At 37.9% G+C, this 27,864-nt stretch overlaps 1 protein-coding gene and 1 non-coding gene across 2 annotated transcripts; one reads left to right on the top strand and one right to left on the bottom strand.

The window, feature by feature from the left end:
* The first annotated feature begins 172 nt into the window (after positions 1–172).
* On the top strand, positions 173–22,735 carry LOC139731303 (acyl-CoA (8-3)-desaturase-like). The gene is made up of 12 exons (XM_071642191.1): positions 173–338; positions 1,780–1,992; positions 16,198–16,338; positions 17,453–17,701; positions 18,361–18,420; positions 18,725–18,851; positions 19,644–19,720; positions 20,431–20,528; positions 21,034–21,133; positions 21,442–21,521; positions 21,865–21,990; positions 22,634–22,735. The coding sequence occupies exons 2-12, from the start codon at positions 1,786–1,788 to the stop codon at positions 22,704–22,706; spliced, it is 1,338 nt and encodes a 445-aa protein (XP_071498292.1). The 5' UTR covers positions 173–338; positions 1,780–1,785; the 3' UTR covers positions 22,707–22,735.
* Positions 2,734–2,805, bottom strand: Trnag-ucc (transfer RNA glycine (anticodon UCC)). The gene has a single exon. It is a non-coding gene; the product is annotated as a tRNA-Gly (tRNA).
* Positions 22,736–27,864: the final 5,129 nt, after the last annotated feature.

Below are 27,864 nucleotides of genomic sequence, written 5' to 3'. Positions count from 1 at the left end.
GTTGGCCGCATGGGTTAGATGCGCACGCATCGAGTAGCCAGCTCGAGCATACAGGCACTGCGTGAGCAGTGCACTTTGTGATTATAATCATAGCCTTTATGAATATGGTAATCAAATGTTATGCTAATTTCCTCGCGTCTAGGTCTCTACTGCTCCACTGTTTAGAGTTTGTTTCCCCCTTCTCCATCTGCAAAAATTCAACCCACAAATGCTCCCTCGTTCGTGATTGTGATGATTGTGTGTTTATATCTTTCTTCTACCTGAGACCGAGAAGAAATGGTGAGAATCGTCTGCAGCGATTGATTTGCGACCAAAGAAAAGAGCTAAAATCTTCCCACGTGAGTAGACTCAGTAAAAATTCTACCTATCAAAGAGAGTATGTCATGTTTTGATCACGTATTTTTGCAACTTTTGTCTAATTTAGATCAACCCCTTCAACAACATGCAGTAGTCTCATCAGACAACCCATCGAGCGTCCACATGTGTGAGCAAGGTTAAGGTGTCAGGGATATATGCAAATAATTGCATAATTTCTTTAATCAATGACGCAGGTGCAGATACAGATGTGATACTCTAACTTGATTTCTGACTCTATGCTATTTTTGGTTGTGTGTTGTCTTATTTTCTCGCGCAAATTAATGATGAAATTCAAAAGATATTGGCACCCTCCCTGTCCAAAACGAGTAAATTCCTTGTTTTCGTGAGTGATACGGACACGTAGGCATGCGCGCGGTTACAAACATCGTACGATTTGTCTGACCTCGGCCGGGCATGGTGTTGAGGGCGGAGCACAAAGAGTCCAAAGAATCTGACCGCTGACATCACAAAATGAAATCGTATGTATGGAGAAAAGCTGTATATGAACGATTTTCTATAGAAGCATTTAAAAGAAATTGAATAATAATAAAAAAAACCAAACAAACATGCAAATAGCATCCAGCTGCCGAATTCCATGTAGACCTAATAATTTTCGTTGTTGCCAACATCAGCGTCGGAGTTGACTAACGCGGTTTCAAATCATTGCGCCTCACGGAATCCTCGAACCAGTATAAATAAATTCGTTCTTTTGTTATGTTTCGTATTTGCGTCATCGTTCACCTCCTGGCGTTAAACCTCTCTCATTATATCCTGTAATTCTCCCTGTGATCTCTGTCATCTTCTCTCTGTTCTTTCTCTTTGTCTTTTTCATTTTTTTTTTGTGGGGGGGGGGGGGGGGGGGGGGTAGGAGGTCCTCATTATCCCGTTCGTCTCTTTCGACATGAATAGTCATATTTTTCTTCTGTGCACTTTCATCTCTTATGTTGTTTCTTCTTGTTCTTTACTGTTTCAATGATTAAAATGTGATTTCTGTAACTGTGCTGTAACCGTCTCAGACCGCAGACTAATTTCTCTATACGCTGCATAAAAGATCGACAATGTACTAGTGGACAAAGAATGGCGCGACCGTGGGTAGCAAATCAAAATGACTGGTTTTTACCAGAGAGGTGGAAGAGAGAACCACCTCCCAGGTTTTACGGTGGTCAGTTCGCCTCACGCTTTGTGATTTTCATGGTTACGTCGTTATTGTTAGCGTACGGTCAACATCTCTCATGCACAGTATAGGCATCCTGCATGGTATTGAAAGACGTATCCTACACAATGTGTGTTTTCTGCCCATGCAGAAATAGTCTTTTACGAGGGAGTGATCCGAGTAGTAAACAAGTTTGCGACGAAACTTAAATCTTTAACTTTTTTTCCTTTTTGCATATAAATTATCAACTTGATTTTTAAATCCTCTAGAATAAAATGTGCAAAGACGAAAGGATGAATTGCCCGTCATCGACCGCGGCAGATGGCGACGTCATTTACACGTGGGACGAGGTACGGCAGCACGCGACGCCCGACGACAAGTGGCTGGTGATCGACGGCGAGGTCTACGACATCACGAAGTGGAGCAACAAACATCCAGGTGGACGACGAGTGATCAGCCACTATGCCGGCCAGGATGCTTCGGTAAGGAAATCCTGAAGGACAAGTTGTACATTTCATGGATGTGTTTTATTGAAAATAATACGACACATGAAATAGTGTGTACAAAGACGTGTTAAAGGAAATAGAAAGTGAATTTATTTTTCTTTATTTTTCTGGCATAATGAAAGATCACTTGACTTAGGCCTACCTCTTTCATAGGCAGAAGGCAGGGATAATCATTATCACACTTAACACGTCAGTAACAAGTCGAAGGAATGTGTACTTTTGATAAAGAATGAAGTTTTGTGGACATCTCTTCCCGTCTGGTAATGTATTGTTGCCCTAATGTGACATCCCGAAGTGTTCCTATCCAGCGATGACGGTATGTGGATTTAACTAAAACTTTTGAAAAGATTATCCAATTTTCCCAAATTTCACTGATGTGTACTACCAATGTTTCTGTAGTCACTGAATCCACAAAATATATATTTTCATTTGAGATAAATTTCCTTTTAATCATAAGGTTTAACCACGAATGAATGCTATTGCGAGGGTCTTGATATATGTATCTTCATGTTTTGTGTTTGCATGTATCTTAGGCATATATATATATATATATATATATATATATTTATATATATATATATATATATATATATATATATATATATATATATATATATGTAAGATATGAGAAAGGAAGGAGAAATCGGTGCGTAGCTTAGACATCATTATTCCTCTTACTGTTCCTCCTTTTTGGAAAAGCGCAAGAGTTGAAAAATTGGTCTCCGCCGGGGATCGAACCCGGGTCTTTGGCATGGAACGCCAACGCCTTAACCGCTCGGCCACGGAGACGTCATAGCGATTCAGGCAGACCCAAGCTCGAATACCCGACGGACCAACCCTTCAACTCTTTATGCGCACGTTCCTTTTTGGGGCAGAGAGTTATGAATAACAACCAGCCGCGTACCTCATATATATATATATATATATATATATCAAGAGCAAAAACTTAGGAGTCAAATAAAACACCGCAGGAGCCAATTTCTTTTCTTTTCTTTCTTTCTTTTTTTTAGCTCCTGCGGTGTTTTTATTTGACTCCAAGTTTTTACTCTTGATATCTATTTATTACACACCGACGTATTACTTTCATATTTTGATTAATATACCGTATGTCCCCCCCCCCAAAAAAAAAAAAAGAAATAAAAAATAAAAATACAACGGTACCCTCCACAACGATAGCTTTAAAAATAATGCATCAATCCAAATTCAATTTCAGGGTATGAAACTATAACTCATTGTCCACATCTTACAGAAAACCCCATTCGATTTGCTTCAGTGGTCAAAGAGAAATGAGGAATTTTGTAGAGCATGTCAGAAATCACTTCCCTCCAAGTTCTGTCTATTGTGTTCACACATTAATTTGCATTTCCAAGAGCATCCAAGTGCTAAACTTGGAAGAATCAGACCCATGACATGCTTTACAACAATCCACATTTCTTTGTGACCGCTTAACCAAATTGAATGCTATGGGATTTTCTGCAAAATAGAGCTAAGATGTTATATTTTAAGACCCTGAAGTGGCATTTAGACGGTTTTATCATATTGGGTGTTATCAATGCGAAAAGTGGATTGTAATTTTTTTGGGGGACATATTGTATATAATCATATATATATATATATATATATATATGTATGTATAATGTTATATTATATATACATATATATATGTATATTGTTATATTAAATATATATATATATATATATATGTATATATATATATATATTTATATATATATAATATAAATATTATATACATATATGCATATTTATGTGTGTGTAAGTGTGTGTTTGTAATGTGCAAGTAATATGTGGCGTGTATGTAAGCAATCAAAATAGGAATGAAAATGAGCCCTCCCCCCCAAAAAAAAAAAAAAAAAAAAATGGGTTCCATGCCGATGGAATCCCATTTTCTTTGCTCATTTTCATTCATTATATTTCCGGTTAGTTTCCCTATTTCTTTGAATCAATCAGACGATTGCATTTCCTGTTTAACATTCAAGACAGCTAATGATCATTACACAAAATATAATTTTAGGAGGAAAACGTTAATCATCTTTAGTCTTATAGTCCAAAAATTGAAATTAGTGATTAGAATGGTGACGATTTTGTCGAAATCCATGATGTATTGTGAATGACGTGAAAGATATTCTAATTGTCTCTCCATTATTGTTTGATATCAAATAGTCTTACAGCTACACATCAATCACTATTTACCACAACGCTCACTTCGTTGTAAATAATCAGACACACTATTTACGGAGAGGCTCAGATACCTCTGAGTGCATTTATCTTCATACTCCATTAATTCAGAATGTTCAGTCATTCATTACATTGTCAGAGTTCATCGATTCATCCAAGGAAACATCGTGAAACATGAGAAAAATGTTACATTGCAATATCATTTTTCGGCAATATGAACTCTGGACTCCCCTCTTCTATTTCATCCGGTGTTTCTTACGTAATAATTAGCACAATTATGGGTGATTTATATGAGCATACACGCATTCTCTCATTCGTGCGTTCTCCCTCTCTCTCCACCCCCCCCCCCCCTCTCTCTATCATTCTCGCACACAAATTTGCTCTCGTCGCTCCTCGTCTATCTCAAGAGCCACGAGGTTCAGAATTCTCTTTAGCTGCTTAACTAACAATAACTTTGGCAAAAATTGCGCTTGGCTATAGGTATGGCCAAAAATTAAAGCACCAGGGCAAGTGAACAGTAAAATAAATTCATCGTTACTCTGCGTCTAACTTGATTTTAATATACGGAGTGAAATCAAGCAACAAGGTATGTATAGATTCTTCTAAGAGTTTTTAAAGAAAGGCAAAATTCAAAGTTTAATGAATACCAACATCAAAACCAGTGGCGGATCCAGGGAGGACCGCAACCGGCGCACGCCCCCCCCCTTTATTTTTTGTTGAAACAAAAGAAATAAATAGAAAAAAATGGGGGAGGGGTGCGTGCGGCCCCCCTTTAATTTTGTAAACGCGCCCCCTCTTTACGGAATTCCTGGATCCGCCCCTGAAAACTATCAGAAAGAAGATATCTCTTTTAAGAGAAATCATTGTAGGAGATCACCTGGTACTTTATCTGAGCGAAATGATTTCAATAAGGCCGGGTAATAATGAAAGAAAATTGACCCCTTGATTCGAAAATCTATCTCCCAGGGAACTGTGTCCACAATAAAATCAAACCTTTTATTATTTATAGCCATCACACATTGTCCTCCGTCATAATGGCGGCACGAAAAACCTTTTGTCGAATATTTGACCCAACATAGCTAACATTCATTGACCGTGAAAAGTCACACAGCTTTTTATTCTGGTCACTTCTTTGGTCATTTCAATTCGCTCGGTGCCTGGATCAGGACTGGTGGACTGGGATGAAAATTCATTTGTTCAAGACCACCCCCATGGCGTGTTTGTACTTGCATCCTTGATATTGAGCATTGGAATAGCAGATATTATTTAGAGAGAGACGACAGTTAGAGTTGATTGGTCAGCCCTCTGCTATAGTAAAGTCAATATCTATAGCGTGCCCAGCACACACATCTAGTACAGACTTATGAAGCCATCCATTATACCAGTAAGGAAGGTACCTGTTTCATGAAAGACTCTGCAATAACTTTAACCTACAATAATTACAAACATCATGAAGTGCCAAAGTGGCAACAATAAATCAACGTGAGCGTTTTAGTTGTTGCCGTGGCAATTTCAATTGCTGTAAAAGTTGCAGTAAATTGCAAAGTGTTGTTTACGAAATAGATCTCTTGAGCTAAAAATGCAGTTGTCGTGCAGGAAAAAGTAGTAACACATGGTTGCTATATGGAAACTTTGAAAATTATCTACTTCTCATTCCATCCCCTCCATTCGTGTCTGCCATCGTGGGGTGGCGTCACACTGTCCCGATATTGACACAAGATGGCAATACGATTACGGAATTTTCAATTTCTTGCTAAGTTGACCCCGAAATTGGTCGACAGACAACCAACAACCGAAGCGAATATCACGATGCCAACAGATTTGAAAGTCACATGATGGCACCCGAATCACGCCAGAAGGCGACATGAAGTATGAATCAAGAAGTTTGCTCGAAGGACAAACTAAGGATACGTAATGGCTTATACAAGAAATACAAGAAGATTTTGCCATCTCTCAAGAGTTTCTTCTAGAGAGAAATCTTTGAAACTCCACCGGCGGTCATATAGTCTGGTAGGAATGGGGGGTCCCCATGCACCCCCCGAACACATTTTTTTAACTTACTTTTTTGTAACCTTTAGGGTGTCTAGTTAATGAATTTTTTTGTTCCCAAGAAAAAATCGTGTCCCATGGGGGTCATTGGCGGCCATCTTGGCAGCCATCTTGAATTTTCAGGGAAAATCATTATTTTCCATAACTTTTGAAGTACACAGCATAAAATTAGAAATAAAGCATTTCTTCAGGGTAAATGTGACACGAGGAATCGATTGCAATGGTTATTTACATGATTAAAGCAAGTTTGAAACAAGAAAAGCCTAAAAGCATGCAAATTTCGGTGTCATTTTCGCCGAAAAATACCCAAATAGTTTAACTTTTCAATTACACAACATACAGGGAAAAACAAAACAGTACTCCAGAGTTAATACGGCATGAGGAATCGTTTGAGATAGTTATTTACATAATTAAATCAAGTTACATACAAGAAAAGTCCAAAAATGCGAGGAAAACCATTGTCGTTTACTCTAGAAATATTCCCAAGTAGTCCATATACATGTACATGACAATCTCATACCACCAAAGAGTGACTAACCACTTTTTCTTAACAGTCTGGTAGAAATGGGGGAGGGGTCCCATGCACCCTCCTTTTTGTATCCCTTAGGGTGTCTATTTGATGATCTTTTTTTTTTGTTTCAAGTAAAAATCGTGTCACATGGGAGTTATTGGCGGCCATCTTGAATTTCCAAGGAAAATCATTAATTTCTATAACTTTTGAACTTTCCAACATACAAGGAATAATAAAACATTTCTTCAGGGTAAATGTGACATGAGGAATCGAGCGAGATGGTTATTTTCATGATTAAAAAACGTCTCATACAAGAAAAGTCCAAAATATGAAAAATTCTATATCGGTTACACCGAAAAGTACCCAAATAGTTGCTACATACATGACAAATTGTATACCTCACAAAGTGACTAACAACTTTGTCTTTTGATCATTGCCCAAATAGGCCTTTTTTGTTTTGTGTCAAAAACATTGAATAAAATCTTAAGAGAAAATTAATTTCAAGCATTGTTATCCCCTCACTTGGTGAAATCGAATAAGAATTTAAGCACTATGGTAATTCATATGCAACTACCCTAAAAAGGAGGTGACACATGATAATGATGTTGATCACAGCACGTGAAAGCGACTAATGGACAAAGATAAAACTTGAACTGTAATTTAACATTCTTTGTGCGCGTTCAATTTCGTTTCATTGTGTATTACCTGTGTATATTGATTGGAAATGAAAATAAAAAAGCATACATGTGAACATGCATGCATGTGTGAAGTGAAGTGAACGTAGGAGGCCATTATCTTGAAAGATTCATGACACATGGTAGCGTTTAATATACATGCGTTAAAACATCAACGGCATATAAGTAGACCTCTTCAACTGTCTTGACATAATTATAGGTTTTTCTCTGTTTCATCCATTTTCAATGTATATCAGTCAATCGATCATATAATTTCTTGTATTACGTGTGGGGGGAATGTATCCTACAAACCGAGCTTTTTAGCATTCCTCCCCATTTCCAACATTTTCGTATACTTACAATTTTTCTGTAAACTTATCCTTTATTTTGTATTATGGTGAAATTTATGTACTGTATTCAATTTCTGTAATATATTTATATGTTTTTGTTGGAAATGAAAAATAAATGAATGAAATGAATGAATGAATGAATGAATGAATGAATGAAATGAAAACGAGTTTGAGTTGGGATTTTTTCAAGGAAACAATCACTGTGCCAAAATCTTGTGCCGATTTCAAAAATTTAGATGCCAAAATATTTTTAATTTATACTCAGGTTAAAAAAGCAATTCATTCAAATGCATTTGTTGAAAGCTTATTGTCCGAAAACAAAGAGACAATTTTCATTTGACAGCCGAAAATCTACCCTGTGAATAGGGACTGTAAATCAATGTGGATTGCTGCTACTTCAATTTAGAAATATTTGCATATGAATCGCTTTTGTGCTTACATCCTGTATACATTCAATTCAAGTTCACATTGATTGGAATTAAGTTTTCTTTCGAATTCGGTGAAAAGTTGTCTGATACAAGACACAATATTCAAGCTACTTTCAAAAGACAAAATGATATTTTAAATGGGTTAGTCAAATACCGATTAGTGATTGGCTGAACACAGTCACGTGATGGAGGTACATTCGTTATGTTCGCCCATGGGCGAACATTCTTGTAATGTTCTTCCACGGGAAAACATTTTCACGTAACAAATGACAGAATTAAGGCCTAGGACCACACCACACTTATAACCTCCTTCAACAGCATTTCAAACCCTTCGGGTGGAATATTGGGTATGTTCCCTCCGCCGCCAGTCATCATCTATATATTTTAACATCTGTGACATGTGTATATGCTTTCCATGAAGTACGGAATTAACGTATATTGAAAAAATAAAGAAACACAATATGACTTCACTTTCCTAAAAGTATTCTGAATTCTCATCCTGTGTAACTGTACAAACCACAGAAGCGGTTATGCGATATATCAGCTTTTAATTTCACACTTCTTTAATTTCTAGTCATCATCAAAACGATCATTGTAATCAATGTCTGGCTCCTCTTCTTCATCCTCCTTCATCTCCTCAGTAATTTTCTGAAGCAAGTCAATGAGGAAGGTCGGAAAGAAAGGGCCACTTGACCACACTGGCTCCATCATAACAAAGGCTATCTTCTGCTATCCTTGCCCAGGTTCAAAGTGGTCATAGAGCATAAGAAGATTGGTTGGTCAGCCCTTTTTAAGATGGCAAGGCAAAGGGTCGCACATTTAATGTGTGGGATAAAGTTGCCCCTGCAAGGTGGGAGCATGAAGAAATCCACATTGGAGTTTGTCGTCATTTGTTCGCCCTCTCCCATCATTTACTTTGGATGATGCTGCTGTAAATAGACTTCTCCAGCTCTTATGGTCATACCAAGGAGGTTTATATGAGAGAAGCCATACCTCCTTGGTCATACATTAGGCATGTGAATGCTCCAATGTCTTCTGTCACCTCTTATTGGCTCCACAGACCACCCATCACCAAGATTTAAGTGGGGGATAAAAACATTGGCACATTTTAAAGTCATGTTCTAAGATTTCAGCAGTGTTCATTATAATGTAATATTGAACAATTTACCACATTTCAGTAAAATATTGCAGAAATCATAATGTCATATCCTACTCTCACCTGAATGCTGTGTGTTACATGGGGTGGCTTTGTAGATTCGTTAATAGGGGTCCGACTTTGCCCCTACTCTTGAAGGCACTTGTTACATCTTCCCCCGTAAACACATGTCGTCCAAGTATATTGTACAGTAGCCAGCTCCCTTTGATTCTGTATGCCAGTTCAACGACATTCACAATCTGGCAATGCTCGACAGTCCATTTATCAAGAAAGATAGTGAGGGTGACGGAGTAAGCATGGTGCAAGAAGATCAAGAAAATGCCTGTGGCTGGTTTCCTTACCACAGCTGCTTTGCACCCAAGCTTAATAGTGGAATACTCGAGGTAGGGCGCTACCCTGGTGTCCTTCTCCTGGTTAGACAGCAGCTCATGGACAGAGCTTTTTGTCCCCTGGGATGATTGGGTGAACAAAAAGAATGTAACAGGAATCACTTAAGCTTCAGAGAATGTGATTTCTGTTATACATTCCTTTTGTTTACACAATGTCATGTTCCAGGAGACAATGGTGCAATATCCATGAGTGACTGTCTAACCAGTATAAGGAGACGGACACCAGGGTCGTGCTCTACCTCAAGTGCGCTGCTAAGCTTGGATACAAGGTAGCTTTGGCGAGGAATACAGACACACATTTTCTTGATCCCCTTGGTCCATGCTTAATCCATTCTACAATGTAGTATCTTTTAAAACGGACGGTCACGTATTGCCAGGTTGTGAATGTCAATTAACTTGCATATAGAATCAACGGGAGCTCATTACTGTACCAAAATACTTGGACTGTATAAATTTTTTCACCGGGGAAGATGTAACAATTAAAGTGCCTTCATGGGTTGGGAAAAGTTGGACTCCTAAAGAATCTACAAAGCCACCCACATAGCATTCAGGTGAGAGTTGTTTGATATGATGATTTCAGAAGTATTTCAGTGAAATCTAATAAGTTGCTCAGTATTATATCATATTAAAGATTGAAGGACACCAGGGTAGCGCCCTACCTCGAGTATTCCACTATTAAGCTTGGGTGCAAAGCAGCTGTGGTAAGGAAACCAGACACAGGCATTTTCTTGATCTTCTTGCACCATGCTTACTCCGAATACGACTTTACAATATGCCAAGATGAGTGTTTTTTCCTTACAAATCTTGGTGATGGGTGGTCTGTGGAGCCAGAGGTGACAGATGACATTGAAGCATTCACATGCCTAAAATGTATAGCAAGGCCCGGGAGAAGTCTATTATAATGGCGTTCGCAGCATCATGCCCACATCATGTGTGGGGGCGCTGTGGCATAGTGGATAAGACTCCCGACTCCCAAACGGAGCACCGTGAGTTCGAATCCCGCCCAGTGCTTACATCCTTGGACAAGATGTTTTTACCCACAATGTCCCTCTCGACCCAGGTGTATAAATGGGTACCTGGCAACGCTAGGGTAATAATAATAGCAGGGCCCTCTGGTAGAGCAGTGGCAACACTGAAGAGGCTACCCTGGGTAAATAAGACCTTATTATTATGCTGAAACAGATGGTGGGACAGGGCGAGCAACTGATGACCAAATCCAAGGTGGATTTCTCCTTGCTCCCACCTGGCAGAGGCAACCTTATTTCACACTTTCAATGTGTGAACGACGGGTACCACCCTGCCATCTTCAAGCGATCTGACTAGCCAATCTTCTGGTGCGCTACCTCGTTCATCCTGGACAAAGGTGGCAGAAGACAGCCTTCGGTATCATGGATCCGGTGTGGCCAAGTGGCCCTATCCTTCCCCTTCCCTCATTGACTTGCTTCAGAAAGTTACTGCGTAGACAGAGGAGGATGAAGAGTAGGAGCCAGATATTGATTACAATGATCGTATTGATGATGACTGGAAATTACAGAAGTGTAAAACCAGAAGCTAACATATCGCTTACCGCATCTGTGGTTTGTATGAATGCACAGGATGAGAATTCAGAATACTTTAGACAAAGTAAAGTCATATTGTCTTACTTTTTTTCGATATGCGTTAATTCCATACTTTATATGTATGAATAACTAAAACGGCAAATATATATACATATATATATATATATATATATATATATAATATTTATAATATATATATATATATATATATATATATATATATTTATATTATATATATATATATATTATATATATATATATATATATATATATATATATATATATATATATATATTATACATATAGAGTGGATTTCTGGCTGTCAAGTAAAATTGATATTTTTTTTTCAGACAGGAAGGCTTTAAACAAATACGTTTGAATGAACCATTTTTAACTTAATCTTAAATAAGTTTTAATGATAACAATCTGGCACCTAAATTGGTGAAACCGACAGAGCATTTTGGCACAGTGATTTCCTTTATAAAAATACCCTTACTCAAACTCTTCAAATACAAAATTAAATGAAATAACAGATGCACACAAAAAGTGTTCAATTATATTTTAGGTTTGAATTTTGTTGATTCGTCACTTTCACATGTTGTGATCAAAATTTGTATGTTCACCTCTTTTGATCTGCTATTTTAGGGGTATCTGCATATGAATTGCCATCGTGCTTACATTTTTCATTTGATTTCAACAAGTGAGGCGTCAAAATGCTTAGAGTTGCATGTTGCATCTTTTTTTTTTAATACACAAAACACCATATTTGAGCTATGATCTAAAGACAAAGTGCTAAGTCATTTTTTTAGGTAGTCTGTCATGTATGTATACGGATTTGGGGTAGTCTACAGTGTAATGACACCAAATCTTTCGTATTTTGGCCTTTCTTGTATCAAACTTGCTTTAATCATATAAATAACCATCTCAATCGATTTTTCATGACACAGTTACCCTGAAGAAATGTTATGTTTATCTCTGTATGTTGTAAAGTTCAAAAGTTACAGAATTTACTGACTTTCCTCTCAAATCAAAAATGGCCGCCAATGACCCCCCCCCCCATGTTTACTTGGAAACAAAAAAAAAATCAAATAGACACCCTGAGGGGTGCATGGGGATCCCCCATTCCTACAAGACTATTAAGACTGTAGTGGTTAGTCAATCATGAGGTATATAATATTGTCATGTATGTATATGGACTATTTGGGCAATTTCCAGAGTAAACGACATTGTTTTTTTCGCATTTTTGGATTTTTCATGTATCATACTTGTTTTAATCATGTAAATAACCATCTCAATCGATTCCTCATGCCAAATCTACCCTGGAGATATTATTTATATGTCCTTGTATGTTGGAAAGTTCAAAAGTTACAGAAATTAATGCTATTCCTCGCAAATCCAAGATGGCTGCCAATGACCCCCATGTGACATGATTTTTACTTGTAAACAAACAAAAAAAATCAAATAGACACCCTAAGGGATACAAAAAGGAGGCTGCATGGGACCCCCCCCCCCCATTTCTACCAGACTGTTAAGAAAAAGTAGTTAGTTTACTCTTAGGAGGTATGAGATTGTCATGTATATGTATATGTCCTACTTGGGAATATTTCTAGAGTAAACGACACTGGTTTTCCTCGCATTTTTGGACTTTTCTTGTATGTAACTTGATTTAATCATGTAAATAACGATCTCACACGATTTCTCGTGCCGTATTAACTCTGGAGTACTGTTTTATTTGTCCCTGTATGTTGTGTAATTGAAAAGTTAAACTATTTGGGTATTTTTCGGCGAAAATGACACCGAAATTTGCATATTTTTAGGCTTTTCTTGTTTCAAACTTGCTTTAATCGTGTAAATAACCATTGCAATCGATTCCTCGTATCACATTTACCCTGAAGAAATGCTTTATTTCTAATTTTATGCTGTGTAGTTCAAAAGTTATAGAAAATAATGATTTTCCCTGAAAATCCAAGATGGCTGCCAAGATGACCGCCAATGACCCCCATGGGACACGATTTTTTCTTGGGAACAAAAAAAAATCATTAACTAGACACCCTAAAGGTTACAAAAAAGTAAGTTAAAAAAATGTGTTCGGGGGGTGCATGGGGACCCCCCATTCCTACCAGACTAATACGAATGTGGTGGATGATCTAATGTTTTCACGATCAGGGCAGGATTTCTGAGCATTTCCGTAATCGGGGACGTGTGTCCATATTGGCTCGATTTTGGGACAGTATAACGCCTGCATCAGTCTGAAGATCATTGTGTCCCGAAACCATCTGCATTGAGAGAAGCTATATAAATAGTTAGGTCCTTTCACTTTCAATTTTAACCAGTAACAGGAGTTGCGGATGAGCAGATCTTCCGAACTCGTTAGACAGCGACCCATCTCTTTAGCTCCATGCGACGCCTATATACAACACCGGATAAATCGGAAATCACTATTAAATCAGTAACATCACGCCAGTGCTTGACACTTATCTCACTTATCTCAAGGTTGATTGTTCTAAAGTGCGCCACGCCAGACAGAAGTCATACGTGATTATCAATGCTAGGAGTATGTAAATAACATAATCCGACGGAGAATGTGGTCGCGACAATGTCTTGTTTTGAAGCGATAGCAATTTGTTAGATCGATGGCTGGCTGCTTTTGCCGCATAGCTCGTTTCTATGATTATGCTCTTTATGTGTTCGTCGATTCCCTTTCTAGTGTTCTCTTTCCTATTGAAATTCCCCATATCGCATATAGCTCTCCGAATCTGAACGCGTGTGGCGCTCTAATTTTTTTTAACCTTTAATTCTTGGGATATAAACTTCCGGTCATGAACGCGCGATGTGTAAATGTACGCCGATGTGCCAATGTACGCCGATGTGCCAATGTATGCACATTGAACGCCGAAGTACTAGCTATATACTAGTATAGTATTCATAGATCGTATCAAATTCTGCTTTATAATCTCGAGAATAATAGAGTTATTTCCTAATCTGTAACTTTACATTTGATAAATGGGATTCTTCTGCGAAGCGGCCCAATGCTGGGGCGATGATGCCAAACGACGAAATTATGGAAAATATCCATAGATGAAGGACGTGACGTGGGTGAAGTTTTTAACAGACAAAGTTCAGCGGAGAGCGTGGAAAATATGCTTCGCAGGAAAGACCACTTCGATCTGAAGTGAAACTCGCGTTTATTTTGTTCGAGACATTTCCAGAAAGGAATGGACGATCAAAGATCCTACACTACGTAGAATCTTTGGTACGATTTTCCAGAACCGCAAAACCGGAAGTATGTACGTCCCAAAAAGCGATCGATCAGATATCGGTATCGCTAGGTGATAGCGCCTGATATCGGCTATGTGCGATAGTAGTCTAGCAGCCAGAAAGGGTCCCCGTGCACCCCCCCCCCTAATGAGATTTGATCAAGAGATAGCAGTGATCATCAACAAACCCCATAAACAGAACATACGTAATTGCGCGCGGAGACATTATAACCCTTAAATATTGCTGTAAAACCTATTGAACCATATCCCCTTTGATGTCGTGTAACTTTGAAAGGAATTAGTGTGTTGGAAAGCCGTGTTCACATGATGATACTTATGTTTGGGGGATAATTTTAGGAAAATTCAAATGTTATTTATAAACGCATATTAAATGTATGGAAAAGAACATTATTACCGAATTCCGTATTTTTCGGGAAAAATGTTTAAAAAACACAATTCCTTCCTTAATATCTCATGACAACAACTATTTATCCAATCAAATAGGGTATCAACATGTAGGAAATTTAATTCTCTTCAAAATGATACCATTTTTATGGCAATTTGATATTCCTAACTAAAGTTATTCAAAAATAATCCGTCTCCTAGCAACGGGCGGCGGCCATCTTAGAAATATGCAAATTAGACGCGCGCGCAACCTTTTTTTCCGCTGGCGACAACCGGATTCGGAAAAAACAGGTTCTGACGATCTTCGGACACATCGTAGAATTTTGTTTTAGGGGGGGGGGGGGGGTGCACGGGGACCCTTTCTGGCTGCTAGACTATAGGGAGAATTGCGGTCTTTAAGTCATATTGTCAATTCCAGCAGTCCTATTAAAGCCCTGGTTTAAAAGTATATATAAAGATTGCTTGCGTTATTCTTATAGTACAGAGGTCATTTTGCAACGTGAATATTAAATTACATTGTATTCCTTTATGTAATTATGTTTGTTACTGTTCTTGAGGCTTGTATCTTAGTTTCACCGGCTTTTTACGTTATATTGGTTAAGCAATGAAATGAAAAAGCATGACATTGCACATTAGAAAGTAAGAAGGTGTACTCTAATATAAAATGGCTATGATAATCATTTATAGATAGAATGATCTGTATCTGAAGAGAAGAAAGAAAAAAGAGGAAAACAATGAGTAGGTGTGCTGATGAACAGTGAGCATAATGAATATCGAGGAGGCGTGAGAGATAGCAATGTTGTTATTTCAATTTCATTTCATTTCATTTCATTTCATTTCAGTGTATTTTCCGTATCCAAAATAATGCAAAATGATCACATAGTAGTAATAATAATTTTGTAGGCCTATAAGCAGTTGATAAAGCATAATTGGGATTGTACAATAAAATAACTACAAATACGTACATGAAATATCTCATACACAGCACGATGTTGGGTTTCATGTGTGTGTGTGCGTGTGTGTGTGTGACTGTATGTGTGTTATACGTGTAAGCAAGTGCACAACGTTATAACATTGCATGTGCCTATACACTAAGGCTCGAGATATGGCATCACAATCTTTATCTATGGTAAAATCAAATAATATGTCTCTTTACAATCTGTATATGACAGTGTACGTATGTTGCAATGTGGTCTTTTTCTCGTAGGACGCTTTCGGGGCCTTTCATCGCGATCGTCGTCTTGTCAATAAGTACCTCAAGATGTATCGTATCGGACACCTGGATGTCTACGAGCCGTCCCAGCTGGCAGAGGATTTCACGGAACTTCGGGAACTCTCAAAGAGAATGGTTAATAGATGAGATACATCTATTCATACGTATATACGTCTCCATGGCAACTTTTGCCAAAAGAAGAAAACCTGGATTATTGTAACGATGATATTTTGAGCAAAGTCAAATGAAAGCAAAGGATAACAATGACATTATTTTCTTTAAAGGCTAACATGGGGGAAAAGTAGAATAATAGTTGTAATGGCTACTTAAGTAAGAAAAAACAAACAAACACATACACACATACACACACACACACACACACACACACGCACATTTAAAAAAAAACGCCTGGGAACTAAGAAACCTTATTTTGCCATTAGAGGTCTCTATATCTCTGGTATTACGTAATCGTTTGATCATTGCCAGTTTATAATGTACGATTTGTGCACGAATCGGTGCATTGTGACGTCGGTGTTAAAGGGCACAACAATAAGTTTTCGCATGAGCATTGCCTTAGCCAGTGTTCATTTTAGGGTTGTTGTTTTTGTTTTTCAATTCAATTATATTTTATTTCCATCCAACAAAAGTAAAACATGATACAAAGTATACATTTGACAGTTCATATTGTTTAACAATTTAAACGAATGATTACATAATGAGAAACATAATTGTATACTTTTCATTGGTGACAAACAGTATAACATAGCAATAGTTATCTACTGAAAAGCGGATCTTGCAAGACGTGGTTCACTCGAAAAGCAATTTGCCAATAACATTATGCAAAATTAGTTTCTGTACAGTTACAGCATTTAATACGTGGCATATTTTAATGCAGATAAGCATATTGTAAACGGTACCGGCTTACAATAAAGCTTACAAGTTACTATATATGGACGGTAGTCGTTAATTAAACGGCCTACGAGAGATATCAAGAACAGATAAGAATAGGGGCCTTCTAGTTTCTCTCCTTAATGTATCATTGCCAGTTCTGAGGCCACCTGCGGTTTTTTTTTTTCATAAAATCACAAATGGAATTGACGTATATGCCCACCAAGATGACATTGAATGTTTTGCAAAGGTGTTACGAAATTAAATGTTAATGGAAAGATAATTTTTTCAATCACAATAAAGAACATCAACAATATGTAATAGTGATACACGTACTTTGTTGTTCTTCATCAATATCAAGGGTCTGTACAAGCCCAGCTTCTGGTTCTACGCTTTCCAACTCCTCCACATCATTGCGTTAGAAATCATGGCGTATGCGTCCATCCGCTATTTTGGCGCCAACTTCTTCACGTTTATCTTGGCGGCGCTGTTCATGGGGACAAGCCAGACACAGGGGGCGTGGCTCAACCACGACTTCGGCCACCTGTCCGTCTTCAAGTCCAGCAAGCTAAACCATATCGTACAGATTCTTGTTTTTAACGGAATCCAGGTTAGCAGCATCCAAATGATTTCGTTACTCATTTGCATGCAAATACCATTTCACTGGATATGAAGAACAAGTCAATAACAGACTTATAATTTGGATGATAACAGAGGGTTCTCGAACAACCGGTGCAGTTTCAGTAATCAAATGCAAATCAAATTCAAATGCAAATCAAAATCGAAAACTTCAAAACAAATCGTTTAGGAAGAGATGCATTTCATTTTGTATTGGTCTTAGGATCTCAAGAGGACAACTACCATTTCAGACTTATCGTATGTTTCTTCTGCGGGTAATATGCCTTAGAATTTAGCAAACCATACTTGTATATATCTTGGTGCATGGTATAATGTGAATGTGTGAAACTGTAACCCACTGTGAAGCAGTAAAGCCAACTGGACTTTGGAAGCAGGTATATTATCACAAATTTCGCCCTAAATTCCCACAATTATCGGGATATTCTTTGTCCGTATGAGAAGATAATTTTTGTGCTTGCAGAATTTGCAGTATAAGTTGTGGGTGAATTATTCTTATATAATTTCTCTTTCTAGTAAAAATTGGCAAATCACTTTTATTTTTACCATTAGCTCTTCGAGGACTATTTTTTTTTCTACTCAGTTACCTTGAAATTATCTTTTTTACTTACCTTGTATTACGCTCACATACAGGGCGCTCCTGCATCATGGTGGAAATATCGCCATTACCAGCACCACGCAAAGCCCAACGTGGTAAGTGTCCTTCTTTTCCTCTCGGAGAATGTCACGAAAAACTCTTCATTTTTTATACTGGGATTGTGCCAAGAAATGTTATCTCTCGAAGGTTCTGCATGTTACGTGTGTTTGAAGGAGTTACTGGAAATGGTATGTTCTACAGGAGCTGTGAAAAAGACTTAAGATTAAGGCTGGCAAAGTGAATGTAGACATGATAGCAATAACAATAGGGAATATGATAATAATGATTGGCGTAATGATAATGATGGACTCTGCATTTATGATCATCGTTGTTCTTGGTATCGTGGTCACTGCTTCGTAGATCAACAAGGACCCTGATATCAAGATGGAGATATTCTTCTTGCTCGGTGAGACAATTCCCAGGGAAGTGGCGGAGTCAAAGGAAGGATTCATGCCTTACCAACATCAACACAAGTATTTCCCTTTCCGTGAGTCAATACCATCACCTCCTCACTTTGTGAGCCCGGCAATCTCGATGTAGGCTCTGCTATGTTATGTTCATTTTGCAGTGCAGTGGTTATGCTTAGCTCTTTGTATGGTATATATATCTCACCTGCGCAAGAATGTTTATAGATTCTAACCATCTTAAGTACATGCATTATACACCAGCTTCCAGTTCCAAGAGCCGTTATTACCCTCTGCGTTTTCCACGGTTTTAATTTTCATGAATATTTTGGCATCAGTAGAATAGTAGAATCATAAACGAATCCAGGATTCATGAGGGCGCTGTTGAATGGCTGAAGGCTCTGGCTGACGATTGCCACCATCTTCATTACGAAGATCGACAATGTAAAGTTTCCGTCAGCAAGCAAACTTTGTCTTTGAAGGATCCGCGTGCAATAGGCAGAATAAACCAGGAGCAACGACGAATTAGGAATCATAAGAGCTGGTCAATGCGAACAGCGCCCTCTTAAATCCTGTGTCCGTTTCCCTTTGAAAGCATCATACCATAAAGGCGAATCGAGGGGGGAGCGCGCCACCAGGCACGCCCCCCCCCCCCCACTTATTTTGTGCCAAAACAAAAGAAATATAAAAAAAAAATGGGGGGCGCGTGCGCCCCCCTCCCATTTAGTTTTGTAAAGGCGCCCCCTCTTTACGGAATTCCTGGGATAGAATGATCTCCGACAGGTTAGTAAACGTTAGAAGTGACTCAGCTTTCTCAATGTTCTTGGTCATTTACGCAATACTTGACTTTATCCTTATTATGACTTACCTTTCAGTTTTGCCACTATTCCTGATCCCGCTCTACTACACGTTCGAGTTTTTCCGGTACGTCATTAAGCGGAAGGAATGGCTGGTAAGAGGTTTCTCAAGTAACATTTCCATTTTTGTTGTAGGGTAACTTGTCGAAATTGTAAGATTGCAAGAATTTCCGAGCGAACAAGACGCGTTTTGCCCACGGCGCGCGATACACCACGGTGGGACGGAATAGAATAACGAGGTATAGTGGAAGGTGTGAGAAACTCTTATTAAAGAGACGCCTTGGTTCGCTTACTGCCTACTGTGTGAGGTTGTCAGGGTTTTTTTAGCAACTTTGTCTCTCTTGACTCAAGTATGAAAAGGGATAACTAATATGTGTAATCATTTAAAGGCTATGCTATTACCGTTACTATCATCATTGCTATCACTATCATCTGTGTCATCACTTCTAGGTACTGTTACTGCTACTACAATTGATATCACGGTTTCTATTGTAATAATCATCGATACCGTCCTGGGCACCTTGTTTTGTATGGTCGTCAGTGGACAAAACCCACACCGCAAAATTACTAATGTTATGATACTACTACTGTGCACTTTGTACACGAACTGAGCTTTTACCGTACTATCAAGTTAATCAAAATTCGATGGATTTGCCACTCACTGCGAGAATTCGCAGCAACCTATGAGGGGGGAATGCTGTGAGTCTGCGTGAGTGTTCTTTATTCGATCGTTATCCGCTGTAATAGTTTAAAGCTAATAAAGAGCAAAATGTTAATGTTTCCATGTTTTCCCTACCACATGCAGGAATTGACGTTTATGGTTTTGTTCTTTGTTCGCCTGTTCTACTTGTACAACCCTTATCTTGGATTCATTGGCTCATTTCTCCTCCTGGAACTTTCTAGGTAGGTGATGTCATTTGGATACCATGCTGATCATTTACATATATGTTCTTTTGTTTGTTTTTTTCTCCACCAAATTTTGTTTTTATGAAACTAGAAAGGTTCATGATTTACCTCACAAGGACTTCGTATCAACACCACGTATTGTCTTTTTCAGTCTTTTTTAGTAAAGTTTCCATGAAGTAGGAATGCATCTCTAACTCAGAATCTACAGATTAATACCCCATCTCATTCAATCATTGATTTACATGTTTGAAACTGATGTCTAATGAAGTCTAGGGGAATTAACCGTGATCACAACCGTGATCTTCATGCCGAAAAAAAAAAAAAATCTTAAAAGTATTTCATTCATGACTGACCTCTGCTGAAATCAACAATTTTCAAAAGGAAGGGCTGAATGATGTGGTAGACTCAGTCTCTATAATGGTTCCTGCATGATCTTGTCTACGCGCGGGTGCAGAGAACTGACTTACGAACTATTTATCGTTCCTGCTTTTTTCTTTCCCAGAGTAATTCAGAGCACATGGTTCGTATGGGTGAGTCAGGCGAATCACATTCCGATGGCTGTCGAACACGACGATGACAGCAGGCACTGGGTCCGCCTTCAGGTGAGCCAAGAACTTCCCAAGGGGATGTCTTCACGAGTGTACCCCCTCCCGATAAAGGACAGAGAATTATGAAGAAAAACTACAAAAGATATGCCGGTGAAAGCTGTAGATTCTTTCTACAGCAGTTCAGTTGACAATTGTTGACTTTGCGTCCTTTTGTCTTTTCGAAAATTTCAAAGATTTACAACGAACCCTTTAGAATTGTTTCTCGATTTTAGGACCCCGTTAATATTGAAGCGGTGACTCATGTACACAATGTATTCATTTTTCTTTTTACTGTGCTTGTGTTTCGTTTATCTTCTCTGTAGATGCACGCAACCTGCAATTTGAACTCATCCCTATTCATCGATTGGTTTACTGGGCATCTTAACTACCAAGTTGAGCATCAGTAAGTATTATCTTTCAAAACCTCAAGTACAGGTCTTTGTCTCTGTCCTTGTCCCTATCTCTGATTCTGCATTTTCATCTCTCCAATCCCGTATATTACTGCATATTACATTAATTTATTCTAAGGGCACACTATCAGTTAGTCTATAATATTCTGATAGTAAAAATGATAACAGAATAGCAGAATATTAAAATCTGACAGTTAAAATGGTGTGAATGTAAATAACATGCTAACCCAACCAGGTTGTTTTCAAGACCACCCAATTACTCCTCTGAAGACTCATTTTCCTCTATTAATCAAAATAAAGGAAAGATCGTATTTCTCTATACGCTGTTCATTCCAGCTTATTTCCCACTATGCCGAGACACAATCTTCACAAAATCCAGCCTCACGTGGAGTCTCTGTGTAAGAAGCATGGCATTCCATACATCAAGAAGCCATTCTGGACGGCTTTAGCAGACATTCTAAGGTAAGTAATACACCTTCTCACCTCAGGAAACGTGCTCAAAACTTTTTATAAAGAAAACGAAATGGCAAAGCATTACTGGTGGTAGAATGGTAGAAATGATATTCTGGAAAGAGAGATGGAAACAAGAAGACGATCTCCTGTTTCTTTACGAAGACACTCGTGGTCCATAAGAACCCAACGAAATGAGAAAAATTCTTGCTCATGTAATATTTGGAAGTTCCTCTTTATTTTAATGACTTTTGTGAAAACGGACTTTACTCCTATTCATGCCTATAATAGATATAGGACACTTGCAGTAGGGTAAGATTTTTTCAGTCTTAGAAAATGGGGCAAAAAGGGCTTTCCAAATGACTACCATTTTTGCTTCTATTACATATAAAAGTATAGTAGTGATCATAATGAGACAGATCGCTTATCATACTCTTCCTTATCAGTGAGAGGAGACCCCCCCCAAAAAAAAAAAAAAAAGAAAAGAAAAGAAAAAGAAAAAAAAAAACTCCAAAAACTCGAAACGGGCGACTGTGTTTCACCTTCCCACACTCTGTCTCCTCCGTCTTTGCACATCACTATTTAGTCATTCAGTTATCATTTCTGGTTGTATGTTCATTGATATCTATATATCCCTTTGCATTTCTGCCCACAGGTCGCTGAAAAAGTCGGGGAACCTCTGGTATGACTTGTACCATGCTATGGACGCTAGCGGTGACATCCACTGATGTAGCACAGACTGGCGTTTTCATTCTCCCTCTCAGATAATATGATGATTGGAACTTTTCACGCACATTTTTACTTTGATCCACATGTGCCAAACCATTATGTAAATGAAAATTTTAACGATTTCAGTGTTGAAAACGTCACGCTATGTTTGAAAACTACCTTCAAGTTTTAGAGAGAATTTGCGTGTGTCATCATTTTTTTTTTTTTAATTAAGTGTGGTACACTTAAAGGACAAGTTCACCTCCATATACATGTGGATTGATTGAAGGCAACAATGTTAGTAGAACACATCAGTGAAAGTTTGGGGAAAATCCGACAATCCGTTCAAAAGTTACGAATTTTTGAAATATCTGTACAATCACTGCTGGAGGAGAAGACTAGTGTATGATGTCACATGAGTACAACGATATAAGAAAAATAAAAAGAGAATTTCACAAAACTTGACTTCCTCGACCTGTTACTGACTTATGTTAGGGGTAATATTATTCCCCCTGACTTCTGAAAGAGAGAAGTCGAGTGTTCTTTTATTATGTGAGAAAAGTGAGAATATCTTGAATTTTCTTTATACTTTCTTTATATAGTTGTAGTCATATGACATCACAAGCTATAGTAGTCTTCTCATCCAGCCGTGACTGAGCAGAAACTTAAAAAATGCATAACTTTTGAACGGATTGTCCGAATTTCCTCAAACTCTCATTGATGTGTTCTACTAATATTGCTGCATTCACTCAACCCACATGTCTATGAAGGTGAACTTGTCCTTCAATGCCGTGAAGGGCGCCCCCATATTTCACGTGTGCAAGAGAAATCACAATCGATATTCCTCTAGTTTTCACACGACCTACTGTTTCTCGTGGAGTGGACTGATCACAATCCGACTCCAGTATCCGTGTTAGAGCAACGAATGAAGCATCCCATCTTCTAATAGTACTGAGAGCAAAACTCTTTTTCGTCATTCCTCTCGAGCTCCTTGATCCTGATTGTGAGTTTACGATGAAATAAATGCATTAACGTCCTCGGCATAAGACTTGAACAAAACAATGTCATTTTTAAGTGACAGATATTTCTTCTTCTGGATTTTCTATGTACATTAATCTGTCTTATTTTTCGATTGTCTGTTCTTTAATGTATTGCATAGGAAGTATTCACTTGATCATCTTGTTTTACAGATGTTATTCTTAAGTTTAGTCGGAACGGCTGCAGTCGCACCCGTTGCGCTGACGTACATACGTATACTTGGAAACTCATGCAAGACATCACCATTCATCAGTTTTCACCATCAGGAAAATTGTTACATTACTTTAAAGCCACTAATCAGTGCGCTTTGTACCTTTCTTTTATATTTCATGTTTTGAAATATCGGCTGTAACATTGTGCTACACCACTTTGAATACGTTGATCATGAATATTATGCAACCATGGTCTGGCAGTGAAACGTGCACATTTAGGGCTCGGTGACGAATGTGTGTCCACTTCTATACATACTGTAGCCCTGGAGTGGCATAAAGTTGACCAATAATTCATATTCAGAAGGAACATGTAATTTGAATGCCCAGGAGCAATGAGCCTGAAGCCTGTTTTTTTTTTTTTTTTTTTTTTTGCCGCAGTAAAGGATAGACCCAACGAAATTTAATTCACCTGCAGAGACATTTTGTTTCAGATGAGCTGATCTGTCGCCTTTACTCCTCTGCATTCATATTATGATGAACATTTTCCTCCTTCGTAACTTTCCATTTGCTGCTTAAACAATGATTTCAATGTCGAGAGTCCTTGTAAGAATAAATGTGAGCAAATTATTTTGGGTTACAATGACTGAATACTACGTCAAAAATAAACACATTGGTATAAATATCAACGGCTAAATCAGCATATGATGATAAATGCGATAATTGGTTAATGCACTATAAGATAGAAATATAATCCTTTTCTTTTCGAATTACAACTCTGAGTCGCCCTAAATGAAGGTTACCTTTTGAATGTTATACAGAGTGTACCGACACAACAGTGAGTCTGATCGGTATTTGAAGAACACTGAGCTGGGCATGTAATGACATTGTGGTAGAATGACCATTGCGGTCTGTGTATAATTTTATGTTCAAAGATCTAGAGTAGTATTGGTTTGAAACTTTAGCTCTTCTTATGTTGACAGTAATCTATTTTACATTAAATGGTTATGATACTAGGCTTTGTTAGGTGGAGGGCAAGAGTTTGATTATTGTGACAAACATTGTGTATGTATGTTTCAGTTTGGATTACTAGAAAGATCATTACCGGTGCTCCTTGATTAGAATAGTTTGGCATATTTCGACATGAAGAAAGCACCGCGATATTTAGATCATTATCACGTGCGCTTCTTGAGACCCACACGGGTACCAAAATTAATGTGGCCTGCTTTATATGTAAACGATGAGACTTTATTTTATATCAGTGGCAGTGAATTGATATTGATGGATTTTTTTTCTTCAGAAAATGTGTATCTTTTGTATTTTTCCTACAAACGTCAGTACGCATTTGCCTTATTCATTGTACCCACTGAAAGTCGCAGTGCCGAAATAAACATGTAATGAGATCATCATACTTTCTTGTTTGATTACTTTGTCGTCATCCTTTGATTAAGTCTATATTGAAACCAAAACGAATCATTATTTAAATCTATCTCATACAGATGTTTTTTTATGATGTCTTATTATTGCAATATGATCATTTTGTAATTTAAAATGAAAAAGTCACTTGATGTTCAAAATGTATGTAATGGGTAGAGTGAAAAAAACAACAACTAAGTTTCAATAAAATCAGAATATAAGCAAGAAAGTTATGGACTATCAACATGTATCACATTTTCGCAAGTAGCTATAAAGATCCAATCATACTATGCAAATTAGACATCCAATGATGTCCATGGCATCACAACTTTCTGATCAGTTTTGACAAAGAAATGTAACATATCTTTTTTTTAAAGCAGTAATTTAGTGAACTACTTACCTCCCCTCTTACCCGCTCGCCACCGCTACATCGTTACAAGCCAGGAATAATTTGATGTGAAGGATATACAATGTACTTAATAAACTCATATCTGAAGAGGAACTTTCTTCGAAGATTTTACAGGTTATCACATGCCAGACTTGTGAAATTAGACATCAGGGTACCTCATCTAATTTACATTAAGTTCTTACAATCGATATCACTTCTTGGAAAAATATGTTATAAGCTTTACATTTTTGTAATTAGCTTGAAAGTGGAAAGGTGTTTCTTATCTAATGTTTAACAGAGTCTAATACAGACGCTTTGAATGAAACAAGCAAAACAAGCAAAACAAACAAACAAACAAACAAGACAGTGTTTGTGGTTCGACACCCAGTGCAGATGGTTAAAACATTAAATCATCAGGCATATTCGAAGATAAACTCTGAAAATAAATGACATCATAAGGTTATATGACCACTGGAATTAAGTTAGCATAGTTTCAAATGTGCAATCGGTCGGACGATATTGTTTTCGACACATTGTTCAAACAAAATAACAATTTACAATCACGAAGAAACCAGACTAAAAACAAAAACTAGAAATCATTTGTAGTCACGAATAAGAGGATACGCCTGGTTTTGTCTGTGTGTGTTTCAACGTAGCAAAGCTTGTACTGTTATACGGCCTAAATACAAGTTAAATAACATAATTTCAATAACAAACTTTCTTCAGGAAAGCTGAAAAAATAGTGTTGAACCTTTTGAATGAGGTGTATGTAGGTGACTAAAGATTTGATTGACTAAAAATGGAGTGGAATTTTTTTGTTCACATAATGACGTACTGGGAGGGGGTCATAGGGGTGGGGAGCGAACACATTCAACGACTCTAGGTTTCTCAAGTATGGAAATATGAATGAATGTCAGTTCCCTAAACATGCTAAAGAAGTGATTTAATTGTTGTCATCACATCTTTTCTTACTGTTTTGAACAAGTATCGTTTTTGTGTGGTCACCTCAGAATACAACGGGACTACAGTTGCTTGCAGTTGTTTCATTTTCATTTCATATCATTCATTTCATTGTTTCAAACTGATTAGTGATCGATTGCAATAGTAAAAACAAAGCAAAATAAAACAAAACAATCACACAGATTGCCAAAACGCTAAAATTCTTTGTAAACTATACTACTACATGTACCTACAAGTTGAGATAACAGCGAGGCATGCGCGTGAGGTCGTGAGATTGAAAACAGGATGTCATTTACCTCCAGGAGCCGCTCTGTAAATGTGAGGGCGCCATCTTGTGTTCCTATATAGCCACTCTAAGGACGTTGCCACAGCAACGTGCCGAATTTGACAATTATATTTTTTCGTGGAAAATTCCTAGTTGTGAAGGCAGTTCTAACATGCAAAACAAATCATAGTTGACCCTTGGGAGCCAAATCATTACATTGGGAGGCTTTAATGTTTCTCCTTCTTCTTCTTTCCCACTAGGAAGGAAATAGTGTTTGTTTGGGTTTTTTTTGGGGGGGGGAGTGTGCGAGTTTGTTTTCTCCTTTTTTAAAGAATTAATATCAGAAAAAGATAAAAGGAAATGTGCATTTTAATGGAAAAATACATAACGAAACAGAGATTCATAATCCCTAGGGCTCCCTTCAGGGCCTTCGGACCCCAAAAGTAATATTCAGAAAACACACTCATCCATCTACAAACAGCAAACATACATACTCATGAGTTTCAAGACGGCAGTGAAACAAATTGAAATATGCAAACACCAATTATTGAATATTGTTGCTGCTTTGTTTTGGTTTGTGTTTCTTTATAGCAAGCACACGTCTATGAGAAAGTGGTAAGAAAATTTGAATTGATGTACCTTTCAAAGAAAAAAAAATGCATCTTCGCAACACTCACTGAGCACAACTGCAGACTGAGGGCGCTCTACCCAAAGAAAATGCCAGCACATAACTGTGGTCACGACTACACAAGGTAAGGAGGATCATGATCCTTCCTACCAACATTCATTGCATCTGTACTTTTCTCTCTGGCCAATCGCGCGTGTTGACGATAATCAACATGCTGCATCACCTCACTTGGTTCACATACATTACTGAACGACACCGCCCCCATGTGGCTCGTATACGCTCAACTGACGGCGTTATATACACACACCATTAATAAAGCGCATTCTACATTAGC

The sequence above is a fragment of the Diadema antillarum genome, unplaced genomic scaffold, assembly GCF_040938485.1.
Source record: "Diadema antillarum isolate AM-2024a unplaced genomic scaffold, OU_Dant_1.0 seq00000368_RagTag, whole genome shotgun sequence".
In the NCBI taxonomy this organism is placed as follows: Eukaryota; Metazoa; Echinodermata; class Echinoidea; order Diadematoida; family Diadematidae; genus Diadema; species Diadema antillarum.
This window is presented reverse-complemented; position numbering and strand designations above follow the sequence as displayed.